The sequence below is a fragment of the Heptranchias perlo genome, chromosome 22, assembly GCF_035084215.1.
Source record: "Heptranchias perlo isolate sHepPer1 chromosome 22, sHepPer1.hap1, whole genome shotgun sequence".
Classification (NCBI taxonomy): Eukaryota; Metazoa; Chordata; class Chondrichthyes; order Hexanchiformes; family Hexanchidae; genus Heptranchias; species Heptranchias perlo.
In genome coordinates, this window is record NC_090346.1 from 29916822 (window position 1) to 29935646 (window position 18825).

Sequence of the window (18825 nt, forward strand, 5' to 3'; positions counted from 1 at the left end):
CAACTAGCCACAAGGCAAAGCCTCAAACCTTTGCCTGAGTGATTTGAACATTAGCAAAAAGAGCATGACTGGGGCTCATTCTGTGTAGGGACTGCACCAGACTCTACCTGCTTGGAAATGCGAGGTATGTATCCAAATATAATGCTCAGAGAAGCAGGAATGGCATTGTAGGAGGGAGAAAACCAAGGCAGGAGCCTTGTCTTGGATAGGCTAGTTGTACAAGTCAATATTGATGGGTTTTGTGCCATATTTCTAATGACTTTGCACATGTTGAAGATGCTACATATGACCTTCAAGTTGTGCCCTTGTTTATAAAGCAACTGGGTGTACCTTTTTTATGATCTAGTTGACATGTTGGTAAATGAGCTAAAACACCAAAATGGCATGCACTTGTTGTGGAGGGTGGGCTACATAGTGGCTCCTGGAAATTGTAGTCCTTCAGATAGATATTTTTCCTTGGCACCTGCAGATGCAAAGCTTAGAGTTTTATATATGTATTTTATAACTTGTGTATATCTATGAAATATAGCTGGAATATATGTTGAACTACACACAAAAAATAGTGGTTTGATTCAATAGCTAGTTATTTACTTTTCTCAGAATGAGCTGCCTGATTTAAAAACAAAAGGTGCTACTTAGTGCAGTACCTTTATAGATTCAGAGGTATTTTAATTGCAAGATTACTGCTAGGCCTATCTAGTCTTCTGGGTTAGTAATGCCAAATTAATATATTCATCAAATACATACTACGTGTAGGCAAGGATTGCTTTGGGTGATGTGCCTAGTCAAAAATGTCATTCCATTTGGCAATCCTGGTGACCCCCTTTTGATAGCCACCCTGGAAATGCTGGAAAGCCCTAAACCAGGAGGAAGTTGAAGCTGTCTCATTTACATTTCCTGCTTTTGACTTTGACCCACTTACTTTGTAATTTGGTTACCCCCAGATTAGCTATATATACACACCCTCTCTGGCCTTCAGTGAGTGAGGGGTTTCATGATCTACACTGAACACAAACCCATAATCTGATATGGTGCCACTGTTGGATTATACATTGTCCAATTTCAACACTGATGTATAGAAGCTTGTACCATGGTATTTGGTAGTTTCTGTGTTGATGGCTTATGTAGTGTTGATTTATCTACAATTCATTTTTTTTTCTTTTTTCTCCATACAGGGCTTCCATGTACTTGAAATCAAACGATGGGTTGTCTGTGGTTTCATAGGAATCTTTACTGGCCTTATTGCCTGTTTTATAGATATTGTTGTGGAAAAGCTTGCAGATGTCAAGTACAGCATAATTAAAAAAAGTATCCTTTTTCTTGTTTGCTGAATGACATATCGTCATTGCTGCTGATTTCACCTGGCTGGAAGTTTTGCGTTACATTGACATTTTGTAGTGTTTGTATAAATCTCTCTTCAAATATTCTACAAAGTTGTCGTTTGCTTTCCTTAAAGAATATGTAGATATTGATAAATCTACGGAAGGGGGTGGCTTATCCATTTCACTTGTGCTTTGGGCAACAATGAATGCTGGTTTTGTGATGATTGGCTCTATTCTGGTGGCGTTTATAGAGGTCATGAGATTTCTTGTTGTTCTGCATAATTTTTTAATTAATTTATAAAAATTGTAAGTTGTGAACTGCTAAGGAAGCAGTTCTAAAATTGGATTTTAAAATGTAATTTTGTCACGGTGATAGTTTATAATTTTGCAACAATATTATACAATATCCTCTAGTATTAAGCAATTTATTGCTTTAGGTATTCATACGTAATTAAATAGTTAGAGTGTGCAATGTGCAGCTGTCATAACTGTGAAGTTATAATACACAATACACACAGCAGCAGGTTAACTTGAGCACATAATGTAGGTGATTAGTTCAGTACAGTGCTGAGGATGAGCTGCATTGCCAGAAACACTGTTCTTCAAATGAGATGTTATGGCAAACAATTTGTGCCTGCCCAGTAAAATTCTAGATTTTTTTTTTACATTAAAACAATGCTTTTGATGGAGTACTACCTGATTGTTGAGATTGCCATCCTCCCCATCCACCCTAATTTGTTCTTTCCAGTTTTCTTGCCCACTTGTGAAATTGTTTGAAAATACTAGAGATTCATTCTAAAAGGTGTCTTCATGTGTAGTTCAGAAACCTATTAGGGCTTCCTGTTTAAAGCTGCAGTACCACTAAGCCGTATAGATTGATATTGCATGCCATTAGTTTTCTCTGCTGCTTTCTCTACTGGTTTGGGTGTCGTGCATCTTGTAGAAATCTTTGGTAAGGTTATTCTAGCAGGTTTTCAGTAATATCTGCATGCATAATATCAGGAATGAATGGCTGGAAGAGTGAAGAATCACTGCTGTGTTCCCTTCTATCAGACTCTGTTTTTCCTTGGTGAAACCATAAGGGGTTTACAGCACAGATGGGGCCATTTGGCACATTTTATAAGTGATTGCTCTTTGCTGGAGCAATCCAAAACCAGTCCCCCAGCCCAACTCTCCTCCCCATAGCCTCTGCTTCAAATGTTTATCCACTTTTCCCTAAAATATGCCATTGTCTCTGCTTCAACAAGTCCCTCTCGCAAGAAGGGAAAAGTGCAACTGTGGTTGAACTTCACTGTGGAATGAGATGTTAAACTAATGCAATATATTCTGAAAAATATAATGGATTCTAATAAGTAAAAATGGCAGGTGTAAACTTTGCCTTGAATTAAATGCAACTCAATACGGAGCATGATACACACAGTGATTTGTGTATTTCGAAGTTAAAGAGAGAAATAAATAACTGGCATATATATAGTACCTCATCATGTTTCTCTGAAATGTCCTAAAGTGGTTCACATACAATTAATTATGTTGGTGAATGTGGCAGCCATTTTTCACACAAGAATGCTATAAGTGACTAGTTAATATGGAGGGAAGAATGTTGGCCAGGACACTAGGATAACTCCCTGCCCCTCTTCAAATGCTACCAAAGGATCTTAAATAGGCAGACAGGACCTTAGCATAACATCTCATTTGAAGAACAGTGTTTCTGGCAATGCAGCTCATCCTCAGCACTGTACTGAACTAATCACCTACATTATGTGCTCAAGTTAACCTGCTGCTGTGTATATTGTGTATTATAATTTCACAGTGTAAAAAGAATACTCCTGTAGAGCAGGGTAACGTATGCTGAATTGGGCAGGACACTATTTATACACAGTATATACATTGAAACTATAGATTGGAAGGAGACCACGAGCCCATGGAGCTAGCATTGACATGGACTCCATATCTGGAGCCATCTATCCTGATCCCATTTCCCTGCATATCAAGTACTTCATGAATTCCCTTTTAAATGATAGTTTTTGTTTCACTAGTCTCTTGCAGTAAGACATTTCACATTCAATTAATCCTCTGCATGAAAGCACTTATTCTAATGTTAATCCTGAGTTTATGTCCTCTACTAATTTGCAAACCAGTGGAAATAATCTTTCATTATTTACTGTCTCAAGCTTTATCATTTTGAAAAACTCTTCGATTCCTCCCATGACTTTCTTTATTCCAATGAAAACCTGCCCACGTTTTGAGCTTTTTCACAATCTCTCATTCCTGGTATAATTTTAGTGAATCTTCACGTACTTTTTCCATGGCTCTAATATTCTTCTTTGTAGCAGAGTTCCCAGAGCTGCATGCAGTATTCCAACTGTGGCCTAACCAATATCTTGCACAAATTCAGCATAATTTCCTTGCTTTTATATTCATTGCCCTTATATGTAAAACCCAGAATCCCTTTTGCCTCTTTCACATTTTTCTAACCATATTCTCATCTTTTAAAGATCTGTATATCTGCTCCCCTGGATTTCTCTGTTCCTCCATTCTATTTAGAACCATTATTTAGGGTATACTTCCTTTCAGTGTTTTTCCAAAATATACTATTTCTGCATTTAATTGCATTTTCCCACTTCACTAACCTGTCTTTATCCTCATGCCATCACCTGCATTTTTACTCACCATGCTATGTCCCTTAATTAATATCGTAAACTAACTCCTATTTGTCTCAATGATTGATTTGCTTGTGGGTGTTTAATATGTTCTATGCAGCGAAGATATGTTTAGTGATGGAGCAAAGTCAGTCTTGAAGAGCAGTGCTGAATCATCTTTGTGTGACTGCTTTTATTTAATGTTTAATGTTTTGCTTTAGCCTGCAGCAGCTGGCAGTGGGATTCCCCAGATCAAATGTTTTCTTAACGGAGTAAAGGTGCCACATGTGGTTCGACTTAAGGTAAGCAGAACATTTAATAAAATGAACTGTGTAGAACTTATTTTTAACCTTCTGATTTGGCAACTGTTCTCTGAAGCTGTGTATGTTGAAAAGCACTTGTGTAAAGAATCACACTAGGTTCGTGTTTGACAGTACAAATTGATGTTTTAAAACTGAGTTAAAAAGAATTAAGGTTTGACAGTTTAATTTTAATGTTGTGAAATGATTGATTTAGTTCAAAGCATTTAAAGAAAACCTTTGCATTATTTCACTTCTATAATGCATAACGTTAGCATTTAAATTTATAATTGAAACCGAGGCTATAGAATGATATTGGGACTTAAAGGTTATGTAACCCGATGACAGGTTACATAAATTTGGGTTGTATTCCCTTGAGTTTAGAGGGTTGAGTAGTGATCTAATTGTGTGTTTAAAATGATAAAAGCACTTTATAGAGTAGATACAGAAAAGCTATTTCCTCTCGTGGGGTAACAAAGGGGCACACTCGTAGAGCTAGGGCATTGAAGGAATGAAATTAAGAAGCACTTTTTCACACAAAGGGTAATGGAAATTTTGAATCCTCTTCTCCAAAAGGCAGTAGTTGCTGGGTCAATTGGACAGAGATTGACATTTTTATTAGGGTAAATGGAGGTAAGGTACAGATCAACCATGATCTAATTGAATGGCAGAACAGGCTCAAGGGCTGAATGACCTACTCCTGTTCCTATGTAAAACACAACTGATGCACACTATGGTGACACTCCACCAATAAGTGGTCATATTTTCATGTAAGCAATAGCTATCATTGAAATTAATGCTGGCCCATAGTGATCTGGATCCAGAGAATGTGTTGGTGTTTTGTTTTAGGTTACTTAAAGGAAAAGGAAAATTATGTTTTCCCATACTCCAGAAAGTCCATACATAAATATATGTATAAAAACAATGTTGAATATTGCTGGTAAACTTGAAAAATTGTATTGGTGTTGGGGGAGGGGTAGAAATTCTGCATTAACATCCGGCATTGTTGATTACAAGGAGCTCAGTTTTGGTTGTCTGACACCCTCAGATCCTGCTGTGTCACTGATGCCTGCTGCCTACAAAAAAGATCTGCAATGTAAACCAATTCAACAAATCTCTAATAAGCTGAGTGACATCGTCGATCTTGTGTAAAGCAGCAACAGCCCAGATTCAATCCCCAGTTTGTGCCTGATTAGTTGGGTAACCGAGGCTGCTAAAATTGGCATAGGAATCCTTGTTTAGGGAGGGGAAATCAGCCAGGGTTCCGAGTAACCCCAACAAATGTATGACATTCACAGGAATCGATGTCAGGCAGAGATGTTTTTGGACTTACTTGTACATTTGACAGTCATTCACTGTCAAATGTACAAGTGAATAATAGCCACTTGGGCGAGATATTGGAGGATGATTGTTCTCTGTGGAACCATACCCCCTTCAGGACGGAGAAAACTAGGGAGGGAAAAAAAACTCATCGAATGCTTACTGAAGTAAAACTTACTTAACTCCATTTGTGCTTTGCTATGGCTATACTTCCTCGTAATATGTTGTAGTACAGTCCGTCTCGGTGAGGGGAAGCAATAGGTACTATCTAGCCTTTGGCCTACCGTTTGCCACGATATATCTGCAGCTACCGACCTGCTCAATCACACCCTCTCCTCACCTTCACCTTTTGATGACATTATCCCCAATAAAATCCTTGCTCTCTCCCACCCTGGTCATTTTCTTTGGTACAGCCCGCAACTTCGGTCCTGTAAGTTCAAGGGACACATATTTGACTGTTTCTGGTGCACAACTGGTTTAGCCACTCATCACCAGATCTGGCTGGACCACATCAAGCTCTGTTCTCCTCTGCCAAAACTGCTCACTGCTCCAGGGTCATTCTGGAATGCAAAGATAACCCCCAGCGTCTTTTCTCCACTACAAATTCTCTCTTTAAACCCCTCTGCCATGCTCCCTCCACCCTCACCTCCAAAAAGGGCGAGGTGCTCACGGACTTCTTTGTCACTAAGATTGGGAACATCTGTTTAGCTGCCTCTGCCGCATCCCTCCCTTGCCCTAGTTCGCATCTTTCTCCAGTTTCTCTCCTATCTCTGAGCTCATCTTGTCTATGATACCCATCTCCTGCTTTCATGACTAGTCCCACTAAACTGCTGACCACCCAACTTCCCTTCCTGGCCCCCTTGTTAGCTGATATTGTGAATGGTTCCCCCTCCCTTTCAAATCTGCCACCATCACTCCCTCCCTTCAAAAAAAAAGCCCCTCTGTCCTTGCAAACTATTGTCCCATCTCCCTTTCCTCTCAAATTCTTGAACGTGTTGTCGCTTCCCAAATCCGTGCCCATCTGTCCTGCAACTCCATGTTTGAACTTCTCCAATCAAGTTTCTGCCACTGCCATAGAAGTGAAACGGCCCTAATCAAAGTCACAAATGACATCCTATGTGTCTGTAAACATAGGGAACTATCCCTCCTCATCCTTCTCGACCTGTTTGCAGCCTTTGATGTGGTTGAGGGCATCATCCTCTTCCAACGCCTCTCCTTCATTGTCCAGCTGAGTGGGACAGTCCTTGTCTGGTTCCATTCTTACCTATCCAATTGTAGCCAGAGAATCTCCAACGATTCCTTCTCTCCTTGCCCCCACGACGTTACCTCTAGAGTCCCCCAAGGATCTATCCTGGGCCCCCTTCTATTGCTCATCTAAATGTTGCCCCTCGGAGACATCATCCAAAGACACAGCATCAGGTTCCACATGTCCGCCGATGACACCCAGCTCTACCTCACCACGACCTATCTCGATGGATCTCTTTCTCTTTTTTTTCTTAAAAAAAATGTAAACGTTCTAGTTAATTATCGGCAAAACACAGATAATGATTAGTTTTCAAAATTGAACACATTTGTCTTTTTTGTTGAAGGACGAAGTTTAAGATGAGGAAAAACTCCTCAAGTGTCACAAATTAGAATGTTGACAGTCAACATAACATCTAACGTAATATATCACAGGTGGTAATTAGGGACAGTTTACTTCAGAATTCAACTAAATTGATTTTTTTGAAAAATTAATTCTAAGATGAACTGTGTGTGTCTCACTCAGCTTAATGCCCTCCCTTGAACATTGAAAGTCCTATCATAGCACAATGTACAAGTGCCAGAGGTAATTACCAAAAATGGACAATATTCTTACAATGCGATTTCCCGTGAGAGCTGACTTCCAAAGTAGTTTTCAATGAAATGCATGCCCAGTTGTTAAAAGCTGTTTTTTTAAAAAAAAACATACGGGATCCTTGGCTTTATAAATATAGAGTACAAAAGCAAGGAAGTGATGGTAAACCTTTATAAATCACTGGTTACACCTCAGCTAGATTATTGTGTTCAATTCTGAGCACCATGCTTTAGAAAGGATGTCAAAGCCTCGGAGAGGATGCAGAGCAGATTTACCAGAATGGTATCAGGGATGAGGGAATTCAGTTATATGGAGAGACTAAAGAAGCTGGGATTGTTCTCTTTGGAGCAAAGAAGATTAAGGGGAGATTTAATAGAAGTGTTCAAAATTACGAGGGGATTTAATAGAGTAGCCACTGGCAGAAGGGTCAGTAACCAGAGGACACCGATTTAAGATAATTGGCAAAAAAGCCAGGGGGGAGATAAGGAGACACATTTTTACTCGAGTTATGATCTGGAATGCACTGCCTGAAAGGGTGGTGGAAGCGGATTCAATTGTAACTTTCAAAAGGGAAGTAGATAAATACTTAAAAAGGAAACAGTTGCAGGGCTATGGGGAAAAAGCAGCAGGTTGGGACTAATTGGATAGCTTTCACAGTGCCACGATGAGCCGAATGGCCTCCTGTGCTCTGATTGTATATATCAAATTTTATATGACTAGATATTGGGCTTGTGATATTTAATTCTGATTGTTTCGGCTTCAAATTACTATAATCTTTTTAGTGCTACATTTATTGTACACTAATAAAAAGGTATGTAATTTTTCTAACATTGATTTGTTCTGTGCTATTGCTTGGTAAGATGTGCAAAGCTCTTCCCCTCCACCCAACATAGAGTTATGGTTTGTGCTTATCTTGCAGACTCTGGTGGTTAAAGTGCTTGGTGTGATCTCCTCCGTCGTTGGTGGACTGGCAGTCGGGAAGGTAATGTGCAACAGAAAAAACTGCTTATGTAGTCTCAATACAGAATTCTTGCTTACAAAATCCTGCATGCAATGCAATACATCATTTTCTCCTATGGATTTGAAATCTAGATGTTGTATAGAAAACAATAAATTTATCCACTAAATAAGACTAATTCACAGCAATGCAAATAAGTGGTTCCAAATGGAATATTGAATATTTACACGCCTTTCTTGTATCTACTAAAATAATATTTAACAATTGTTGCAATGTTTTTGTATTAAAATAAATTAATAGATATTATTAAGACTATGTAAAACTCTTTCAAAATATGTATACAATTTTGTTAATATAATTTTGTGATGTAAAGCAAGTAATCATTTTCTTGTGGTTTTAGTAGTGATCCAGTAGTAGGCTCCTGTAGTGGAAATAGGTCAGTATTCAGTCCGAACATTTATACTGCTCCAGTGGAGGATTAGTATGGTCATTTGGAGCAGAGAACATCTATTCTGTCATGTTGTGTGTCCAGACTGTTCAGTATTTCCTGTGTATACATTTTTAACTGGATCTATAAAATCCTGTTGTTTAAAATTAAGGAACTCCTTTTCGAGCAAAAGTTATGCAGTAGGTTTCCAGAATTTTTTTTTATCAATTTGGCAGAACATAGGAATTTACGGAACTGGAGAAGACCATTGTGGTCTATCTGGCAGGTCTGATGCACAAACTGCAAGTGGGTGCACAAAACTACACAGGACATAGTGGAGTTGCAATTAGTGTATTTATTGCAAAATACAAAGTGAAGACATGAAATGCAAGTGGCCTAACTTATGCATGTTTCTATTGATAAAAAATTGCAATTGGTAAAATTTTGGAGCAGTTGGCAGTGTTTGTAGATTTTTTTTTGAAGCTCACTCACAGTAATTAGGATCCACCCCTTGGATAGGAAACATGATTTGTTTCAAACATTGGTTTGATTACATTTTGTAACATTCTTTTTTAAAAAATGTAAAGGAAAGAAGGTGCAGAACAAAGATGCAAACAACATATCCCTGCTTTTGCTACATTTGCCATTTCAAATAAATTTGCACTGCCACAAATTGTCAATTTACAAGCATTGATGCTTTGATAAAGGCACTTAATGGCACAACTCTCCTTTCATGTACAATGAAACCTAGTCCTACAGACGCTCGCAAATGGCAGACAACCGTAAAATAGAGACACTTCATGACAGTCCCAAATATTTTACATTATAAAAGATACAAGAGGCACTTTGAAATGGACACTCATATTACGGACTATGGACAGCCTTCAATGTAACGAGCCCTATTTACTTAGTGTATATTACACCTTAAAACACGGGACATGGGCCCCTGTAAAAAAAAAACGCACGGTCATTCTATTTGTGGACAGTGCTCCTTCTCACTCTGCTGGTCCCTGTCTTTCCAATGTCAAGATAGTGTTCTTCTTGCTCAACACCACCTCCATCCTTCAACCCTTTGACCATGGCATAATCAAAACCCACTACCACAAGAGTCTGCTGACCTCTGTCGTCACCAAGATCGATTCACAATCTGCATCCACCCCGCAATCCTCATCACCTGTCAGTGAAATCACCTGCGAAGTCAAAGTGCTCGATGTCTGCTGCTGGATTGCCTCTAGTACAGTAGGTGAAGCTGTTCACTGTGACCAAGTGCTTCGCCAGCTGCAGCCACCCCTTCAATGTAGAAGATACTGTGGAGACGCCTGCCACACCTGACCTCTCTTCCCTGCTGTCCTCCCTTGCCTTGCCCTGCCCAGCTCCAGGTCAGCAGAGGAGTTTGTCTCCTTTGACAATGAACTTCCTATCGAGGAATCCCTGCCCGAGTCCTGCGAGCAAAATTTCATTGACTCCTATGCTCGCCTAAGTGCCACAGCCTGTGACGATGACACCGGTGATGACCCAGAAGACGAGCAAGTGCACGACCCCATATCTGTGGAATTTCCCACTTTCCAAGAAGTCTTTTCCATGATGTCCAAGATCCAGTTATTCGCCTCCAACAAGGACTATAACACATTGTTTTCCCACATGAGTGCAGCTGAATCTGATGCAAATGACTGCTACATGGAGTCAAAAGTCCATGCTGTCCAGACATCAATCACTGACTACCTCTAGTCAAATAGTGAATGATGAATGAGTTTTTTATTTATGAGTGGTTAATTGCTGATTTCATGAAAATAAAAATACCATTTAATAGATTTGTTTGCAGGAATGAGTATTTACTGGATAAAATTCATCAACTGATGACTATATATGCCCTGGCTAAAACAACATACGGTACAGTAACCATTTGGAAAATATAAACACCTGGAAAAAATGGACAGCTGTGCCATTCGTCTAGGTGTCCATAATTCACAGGTTTCTCTATTGGTTTGAATCAAGTTCAGATTGATGAAATGTAAAAGTTGCAAAAGGAGTATTGCAACTAAAAATATGAAGAAAACATTGCAATCCTATTTTGTATGTCTCAGCAGTATTTTATTTGCCTATAGTTTACAGCTTCCTGTGAGTTCTGAACATTTTGGTTCAAGACTTTATTCTGTTTTAAAAGATAAGACCAGAAGAAGACAACTCAGCTAGATGGAATTAGCCTTTTTTTAGTACAGTAGTAATCAGGATCCAGCCCTTTGTATGGCAAATATGCAATATTTGTTTCAAACAATGGGTTGATTACAGTTTGTAACAAACTACAAAAAAAAGTGAATAGTGAAAACAAAGTTAAGGCAAGAACATGAAAAAGATGTGAATAGAAGGGGGAGAGATTTCAACAATGTTGTTAATTATATTATAAAGATTGGTATTCAAGTGTTAGAAGGCTGTGACTTGATTTTGATTCATAAATATAGTCACACATCTAGAATTATGATTTTATATAAATGTTTTCATTGCTTGGGAGAGTGGCATGTAGAGGGACAAATGAAAACTGAAACAAATGAGAGAAAGTGATGAAGATGACCCTCTTCACAGTGAGAAAAATGGGAATTGGACAGTGTAGCTTATAGAAAGTGGGAGAGACTTGGTACTGTGACTGAGATTAGAAGATAAGGTTGTGGAAAAAGTACTGTATTTTCTGACCATTCTTGAACAAAGTTGGTGTCTGCTCATGCTCTCCTCTATACTGTTTGCTTATTTTCATTTCCTTGTGCTGGCTTTGCTGCTGAACCTCCACTTTCCTGCTGCTTGCATTCTCATTTACCCCCCTATCGTGTTAGAAATGGGATTCTGCACTCCATTTCTATAACAGCACTTTGTGTGAGGATAGATTCAGTTGCTCAAGCATCAGCCTAAGTTAGTGGTTTCTGACAACATGAGACTGGCAGGAATAGGGCAATCATTTTTTCCACTTCCCCTCCCAAACACAGATTACCAGTTGTTGAATAAACTGTGGGACTAATTGGATAGCTCTTTGAAAGAGCTGGCACGGGCACAATGGGCCGAATGGCCTCCTTCTGTACTGTATCATTCCATGATTCTAATTGGAGTCTGAAGGAAGCTTGCATTAGATTGTGTGGCTCATTCTTGCTTTACTTTGTATCTCTGACATTTTTAGGATTTTTATTTTGCACATGACCATTTGCTATAAATGTTGAAGTTTAGTTTTTAAAATATACTGTCATTTTGCCACATCTGTAGATTTGTTATAAAATTTACATCAATACTGCTGCACATCTTTGGATGATGGCTAAAGTGGCAAAATGTTAATTTAGTTATGGATTACGTTTAATTTATAGGTATGAAGCATGTACAGATTATATCTCCGGCTTATCAACTCCTATAATATGCAGCTTTATAATGTTTCCATCTTTAAAAGCTAAGAGTGATAAATGCTAGAAGTTATTTGTTGACCTATAATTACAGCAGAAGTTTACACAATGCTCTAATTATTTAACAATGTCAGATGCCTTTGATTCATTACTTAATTTTGGCAGACAAACTGTACTGCACCATTGTGAGTTGTCTTCCAGTGCAGAATGAATTGGAGAAAATTTCTGTTCAAAATTTTACTTGATAGCAAAGTTATTCTCTGGCTGTGGACCCACCCGTCCAACATTTCTGGGCTTTGATGTCCAATTCCTGAATCCGAAGTTGCTCAAGCATCAACCTCAGTGGTTTCTGACAACATGAGACTGGCGGGAATAGGGAAATCATTTTCTCACTTCCCCTTCCATGCACAGACTACCAGTTTGTTGAATGCATACTTTACTAGATCACCAGAAAAAAATAGCATTGGCGATCCAGCTGTTGTGATAGCAGTAAAGTTACGATGGTTCATAAACAATGAAGCATACGTAGAAGGTGGATTTTTTTTTAAGAAAGGAAATTTTGCTGCAAAACTTAAAATGGATTAAATTGGAGACATATCAGCAATCCCAAATCAGACAAATTTAATTACTTCCAATGCTCTTCACTGTTCAGTCTTTAACACAGTTGTGTGTTAATGTTACTCTAATTTCTAGGAAGGTCCTATGATTCATTCTGGTGCGGTAATTGCAGCTGGTATTTCACAAGGGAGATCCTCAACCTTAAAGAAAGATTTCAAGGTTAGTGTTGATACTGTTCTTTACTTATTAGCATAAACCCGAATGTAAAATCTCGCATGAATCAGCGCAATTACGCAGCATTAGCGATCGTAATCGATTATTTTCTGGAACATAACCAATGGGGCCTCAAGATGATTGAATTTAAACTGAAAATTTGTTCAAGTAATTCCTGCAGCTGAGCAAACTGGCCAATTGGTGATTTCAGTTGACTGCTGGTCACAGGTCTTGTGTACCAAGGGCAGATCAATTGACTGAATTTGAACTAATCTAAAGCAATTTAAGGTAATTGTAACATTAGTATGAGAAACAGATCTGAATTAGACTTCAGTGGACTGTTGGTCACTGCAGTTGCAGGTCATTAATGCTGGATTAATGTAACTATGTGTGCCGAGAATCTGGCCGCAATATGAAGAACACTCCCAGACAGGTGGAAACACATCATTCCGCTCTGGCATGGGGAATGGACTTTTGAACCAGTGTAAAAGATAGTGGAAACTTCAGCGTAAGGTGGTTATGGGCGTAACTCACTTACTCTTAAAATTCTGCGATCTTTTGCACTATTTTATTTAATTCCATCCAGATTATGCTGTTACCTGGGCAGAAATCATGCAGAATCTCTGGGCCAATATGTTTAAGGAATTGTTAGTATCAGTAAGCCTCTGTTCATTGTTCATAGTATGTGAGAGTGCACTTGATTTGAAAAATGAAGATTGCATATTCCTTTGAGGAACCTTGAGTATTCAAGTTTATTGGAAACCTGGAGTATTGCTGGATTGCTGTTGGTGAGGGGAGAAATTAATTATATCAGAATTTTTACTGGGTGCGATACATTATGTCTGTGCACATGGGATAGAGTTCATCTATTCACTCGGCACTTATTATGTCTTTAATTTGTGTGGTCTTTGAACAATTACTATACAACTTCTGGAAAAGAAGTGCTTTACTTGTTCAAGAAACTTTTGGTCATGAAAAGTTATCACTGCAATTGTTGCCAAGACAGTTTTTGCATTTTCAGTGTCAGTTCACCAAGCCCATAGTCTTGAAGAAATTTAGAGAAAATTAACACTGTGTCTTATGGTCCTGTGTTTCAGATATTTGAGTATTTTCGCAGAGATACCGAAAAAAGAGATTTTGTGTCGGCTGGAGCTGCAGCGGGAGTTTCTGCTGCTTTTGGTGCCCCAGTAGGTAAGGAGCAATATGAAAACTATGTCATGTTTTTTATTTACATTAAATATCCAAAGACAGTACCCAATTTGTGTAGTTAAGTTTCCCATTTCAAAAAAGAATGTTTCAAGCAGACCAATTTCTGACCTTTTTAAAACTACAACACGTAAGTTTTAAAAAGGGGGAAGAAAATGAAATGTGGATTTGCACTAAATGGTCACCAGTATCCATGAGATAGTTTGAGTGTGCTGTCGTGGGAGTTGATTAGCATGTTGTCTTTTTACCACTGGGGTTTGGGCTTGAATCCAACCCAGTCTCTCTCTCTTTATTGTAAGGGTTTTGCGTGAAATACGTTTGGGCAATTTCAACCCGGTTGCTTATAGGTAGCAGACCAAAGCACAAAACTGTTCCCAGTTGCCACTAATTGGCATAATATTTGCAGTTTCACTCCAATGGCAACCACCATACAATTAATCTTGACTTAATGAAAAGGCAACTAATCTTGATTCTGTTGCACTTTATATGACGTGCCAATTAAAGTATCAAAAAGTGTTGAAGACAATGGACAAATGTGAAAACTTTAGTCTGGATTGCCTTTTGAACTTCAAAATCCTTGGGAAGTACAGCCAAAATGTAACCAAACATCATTTTGATGTTTGAATTGTTCAGAAAAACAGAGCTTGGCCACTTATAGTTTACAGTGAAAGCATTTTATAATTGTGCATTAAAATCTGGTGGTTTATTTTTTAAATATACAATGTTCTTGTAACTTTACCATTGATGGGTGACTTTACCATTGATAGATGCAATAATTAGTGCTTTTCGAGTGAAGCCTCCCTGTAATGTAAATGTATTTTGCAGGTGGTGTTCTTTTCAGCTTGGAAGAAGGGGCTTCCTTCTGGAACCAAATGATGACTTGGCGTATCGTAAGTAGATGGAGATTTTACAAAATGGGATACATAATGGTTACCACTGGCTATTGTGGGACACAGCATCCTTCACTTGTATCCTCAAGATACCCTCCCTAGAGCCATTCACTCTGTCCATTTACTGCCCGAACTCAAACCTTCCATTCTTCTCGGGTCCTCCCTGCAGCACTCCAATCTGGCTTCTGCCCACAGCGCTGGTCAGTCATTCTGGCCAAAATTATATCCTGTGTGACTGCAACCATAGCTATATGTTCCTTCTTTTCTTCAACCCCTCTGCAGCCGTTGATACAGTCGACTACTCCACCCTCCTCCAATGTTTCTTGCCTAGAGTCTACTTACTTCTGAGACACTGCTCTCCCACTTCTGCTCGTACCTGACTTAGCACTAACACTACATTGCTATCCACAACTTCTCCTCTGCTCACATGGTCACCGTTGGTGTTTGCTTGGAGTCCATCCTTGTCCTCCTCTTCACTATCTACAAGCTCCCCTTGATAACATTAACTCCCTCCCTCACTACCATAGTGACTTCCTCTAGCCTTACATCCTGCACACAACCTCTGCTCCTGTAACACCAGACTTCTCCTTGTCTCTGACTTCCACTCCATTCAGCTGCTACATTTCTGCCCTCTGGATTTCTCTACCCAGTACCTGCTTCCATGTCAACTCTTCCCTTTCAAAATACTCCTTAAAATCCTTCTCCTTGACCATGCTTTCAGTTACCCATATTCATCTCTTCATTTCCCACCACTTTCTCCATATCCCTTCCTCGTTATAAAGCACTCGGAGACACTTATCCTGAGGCACATATCCTTTAAGTGATGTGTATTATATAATTGCAGATTATTGTTAAAAACATTTTTTGCAAGGTTGCAACTGATCAATTAACAAATTAGTGTACATATTCAAATATTTCTGTATTTTATCTTATGCTTATAATACTAAATATTAAAGTTTGGGAAACACAAATCATCAGTGTTAAAGTGAATAAAATTTGAAAGCAAACTGGGCCAGAACGAGTTTGTGCATCTCCATTGTTTGATCAGTATGATCCATGAATTCTGCCAAGTGGATTAATAAAGGAAAGCCAGCATGGATTTGTTAAAGGCAAATCATGTTTAACTAACTTGATTGAGTTTTTTGATGAGGTAACAGAGAGGGTTGATGAGGGCAATGCGGTTGATGTGTATATGGACTTTCAAAAGGCGTTTGTTAAAGTGTCACATAATAGGCTTGTCAGCAAAATTGAAGCCCATGGAATAAAAGGGGCAGTGGCAGCATGGATACGAAATTGGCTAAACAGAGAGTAGTGGTGAACAGTTGTTTTCCAGACTGGAGGAAGGTATACAATGATGTTCCCCAGAGATTGGTACTATGTATTATTTTTGGTATATATTAATGACTTGGACTTGGGTGTACAGGGCACAATTTCAAAATTTGCAGATGACGCACAGCTTGGAAGGGTAGTAAACAGCGAGGAGGATAGTAATAGACTTCAAGAGGACACAGGCAGGCGGGTGGAATGGACGGACACATGGCAGGTGAAATTTAATGCAGAGAAGTACGAAGTGATACATTTTGGCAGAGAACATGAGGTGAGTCAATATAAACTAAATGGTACAATTCTAAAGGGGGTGCAGGAACAGAAAGACCTGGGGGTATATGTGCACAAATCCTTGAAGGTGGCAGGACAGGTTGAGCAAGCGGTTAAAAAAGGATATGGGATCCTGGGCTTTATAAATAGAGGTGCAGAGTATAAACGCAAGGAAGTTATGTTGAACCTTTATAAAACACTAGTTCAGCCACAACTGGAGCATTGTATGCAATTCCAGGCATCGCACTTTAGTGAAGGCCTTAGAGAAGTTGCAGAAAAGATTTACGCGAATGGTTCCAGAGATGAGGGACTTCAGTTACGTGGATAGACTGGAGAGAAGCCGGGTTGTTCTCCTTAGAGTAGAGAAGGTTGAGAGAACATTTGATAAGTGTTCAAAATCATGAAGGGTTTACATAAAGTAAATAAAGAGAAACTGTTCACATTGGCGGAAGAGTCAAGGACCAGAGGTCATAGATTTAAGGTGATTGGTAAAAGAACCAAAGGTGACATGAGGAAAAACTTTTTGATGCAGTGAGTGGTTATGATCTGGAATGCACTTCCTGAAAGGGTGATGGAAGCAGATTCAATTATTACTTTCAAAAAGGAATTGGATAAATACTTGAAGGGAAAAAATTTGCAGGGCTCCAGGGAAAGAGTGGGGGAATGGGACTAACTGGATTGCTGTTACAAAGAGCCAGCATGGGCTCGACGGGCTGAATGGCCTCCTTTTGTGCTATAACCATTCGATGATTGTAATTGTATAAAATGCTGTATACTGATTTTGTTAAGTAAATTGTGGGTCACTAGTTTTGTTAAATAGCTTGTGATTCACATATGGAGTTGCAGAGAATAAGTTGAAAAAAGGGTATGCAGCATTTCAAGCTTAATATTTTGCTGACAGAGCTGTTAAAACTAGATGAATCTTTAAAAGAGAATCAAAGTATTGGTGGGGTGGCGAGCGGGAAAGTACTTTTTGTTGTGAAATTTCTGTCCCTGTTGTCAGTCAATTTCTAAATCTACCAAGTAGGCAAAAATTGACTTTAATCCCATTCTTCCTCTCCACTCAGCAGCTCCATAGAGACTATATATATATATATATATATATATATATATTTATATTTATAATTTTTTTTAAACAGAAGCCAGAAAGCAGTTCAGCTGACAGAGCCCCAATTTTAACTTGGAGTGGGTTCGGGCAGGCAGGAGGCAGGGCAAACCTGCTAGCTTGGCAGCCTGAAGCCTGGGCGATTTGAACTTCCAGGCCTCATCTGCACGACGCTGATCAGCTGCCTGCCTGAAATTGGTGGGAAAATGGCAGCTGGTTGGCGGGAGGGAGCGGAAGTTTGGGCAGCAGGAGGTCGCTGACCCACACAAAAGGGAGGCTTGCTGGCAAGAGGGTCTCGCAGAAGGAAAGAGAGGATGCCTGGGGCCAGGATGGCCTAAACTTTTCTTGAGGCCCGGGAAGCATTTCTGTTCCTTCTGGCCCCATAATGAAAGTAAAAAAGAAAATACCATGTATTGCCTCCGGGTCCTGGATCTTCGACCCACTATCTTTACCTGGCGGGAAAGCCACAATGACTTCCCTACTCAGGTCACAGTTAAAATTGCAGTCAGGGCTCAATGATATCATCAGACCCCAATCTGCATATTTAAAGGAGGACCCTGCCGTGAGTGCCTTTGCTTCCAGCTCAGAAGCACCGATTAAAATTGAAGATTTTGAAGATGTCCAGGTGGGACATCAGCGGGCAAGTCACCCAGCTGATTTTGACTGGTCACACACCCACCAGTTTCTGCTGGTGAGTTAGGATAAAAATTGCCCCTACGGTATGAACACCATCGACAACAGTTTAATGAAAAATATATCCTTTTTGGTCCTTGATACCCATAGGGAATTATAACTTTCACAGCAGGATCCAGTCAAATTGACTTTTCCCAGCTTTGGATCAGTGTCTAATCTGGTCCCAAGTGCTGGTTTCTGGATCACTCTATGAATTCACACTCCGATGCATCCACAGCCTCTGTTGGCGAAACTTCCCAGTCTGAAGGGAGACCTGGAGGGCTAGGCAATGAATAGTTTGATGTTTCCTATGTGGTAACTTTAGATTTTTAAAAATTGAAATACTAGCTGACCTTCCATGACATTGGTCATGGGTAGTACGGATACAGGAGACTGGATGCTGGTC

The 18825-nt window shown here is 39.4% G+C and overlaps 1 protein-coding gene across 3 annotated transcripts in view; it reads left to right on the forward strand.

Moving 5' to 3' along the window:
* The window catches only part of clcn7 (chloride channel 7), a 77084-nt gene that overhangs the window by 14214 nt on the left and 44045 nt on the right, over positions 1-18825 (forward strand). For all 3 annotated transcript variants that reach the window (XM_068003180.1, XM_068003179.1, XM_068003181.1), the window contains exons 5-11: positions 1176-1308; positions 1466-1575; positions 4183-4263; positions 8337-8399; positions 12873-12956; positions 14048-14141; positions 14982-15046. In XM_068003180.1, the coding sequence (XP_067859281.1) occupies positions 1176-1308; positions 1466-1575; positions 4183-4263; positions 8337-8399; positions 12873-12956; positions 14048-14141; positions 14982-15046 (630 nt within the window). The remainder of the gene's footprint in view (positions 1-1175; positions 1309-1465; positions 1576-4182; positions 4264-8336; positions 8400-12872; positions 12957-14047; positions 14142-14981; positions 15047-18825) is intronic.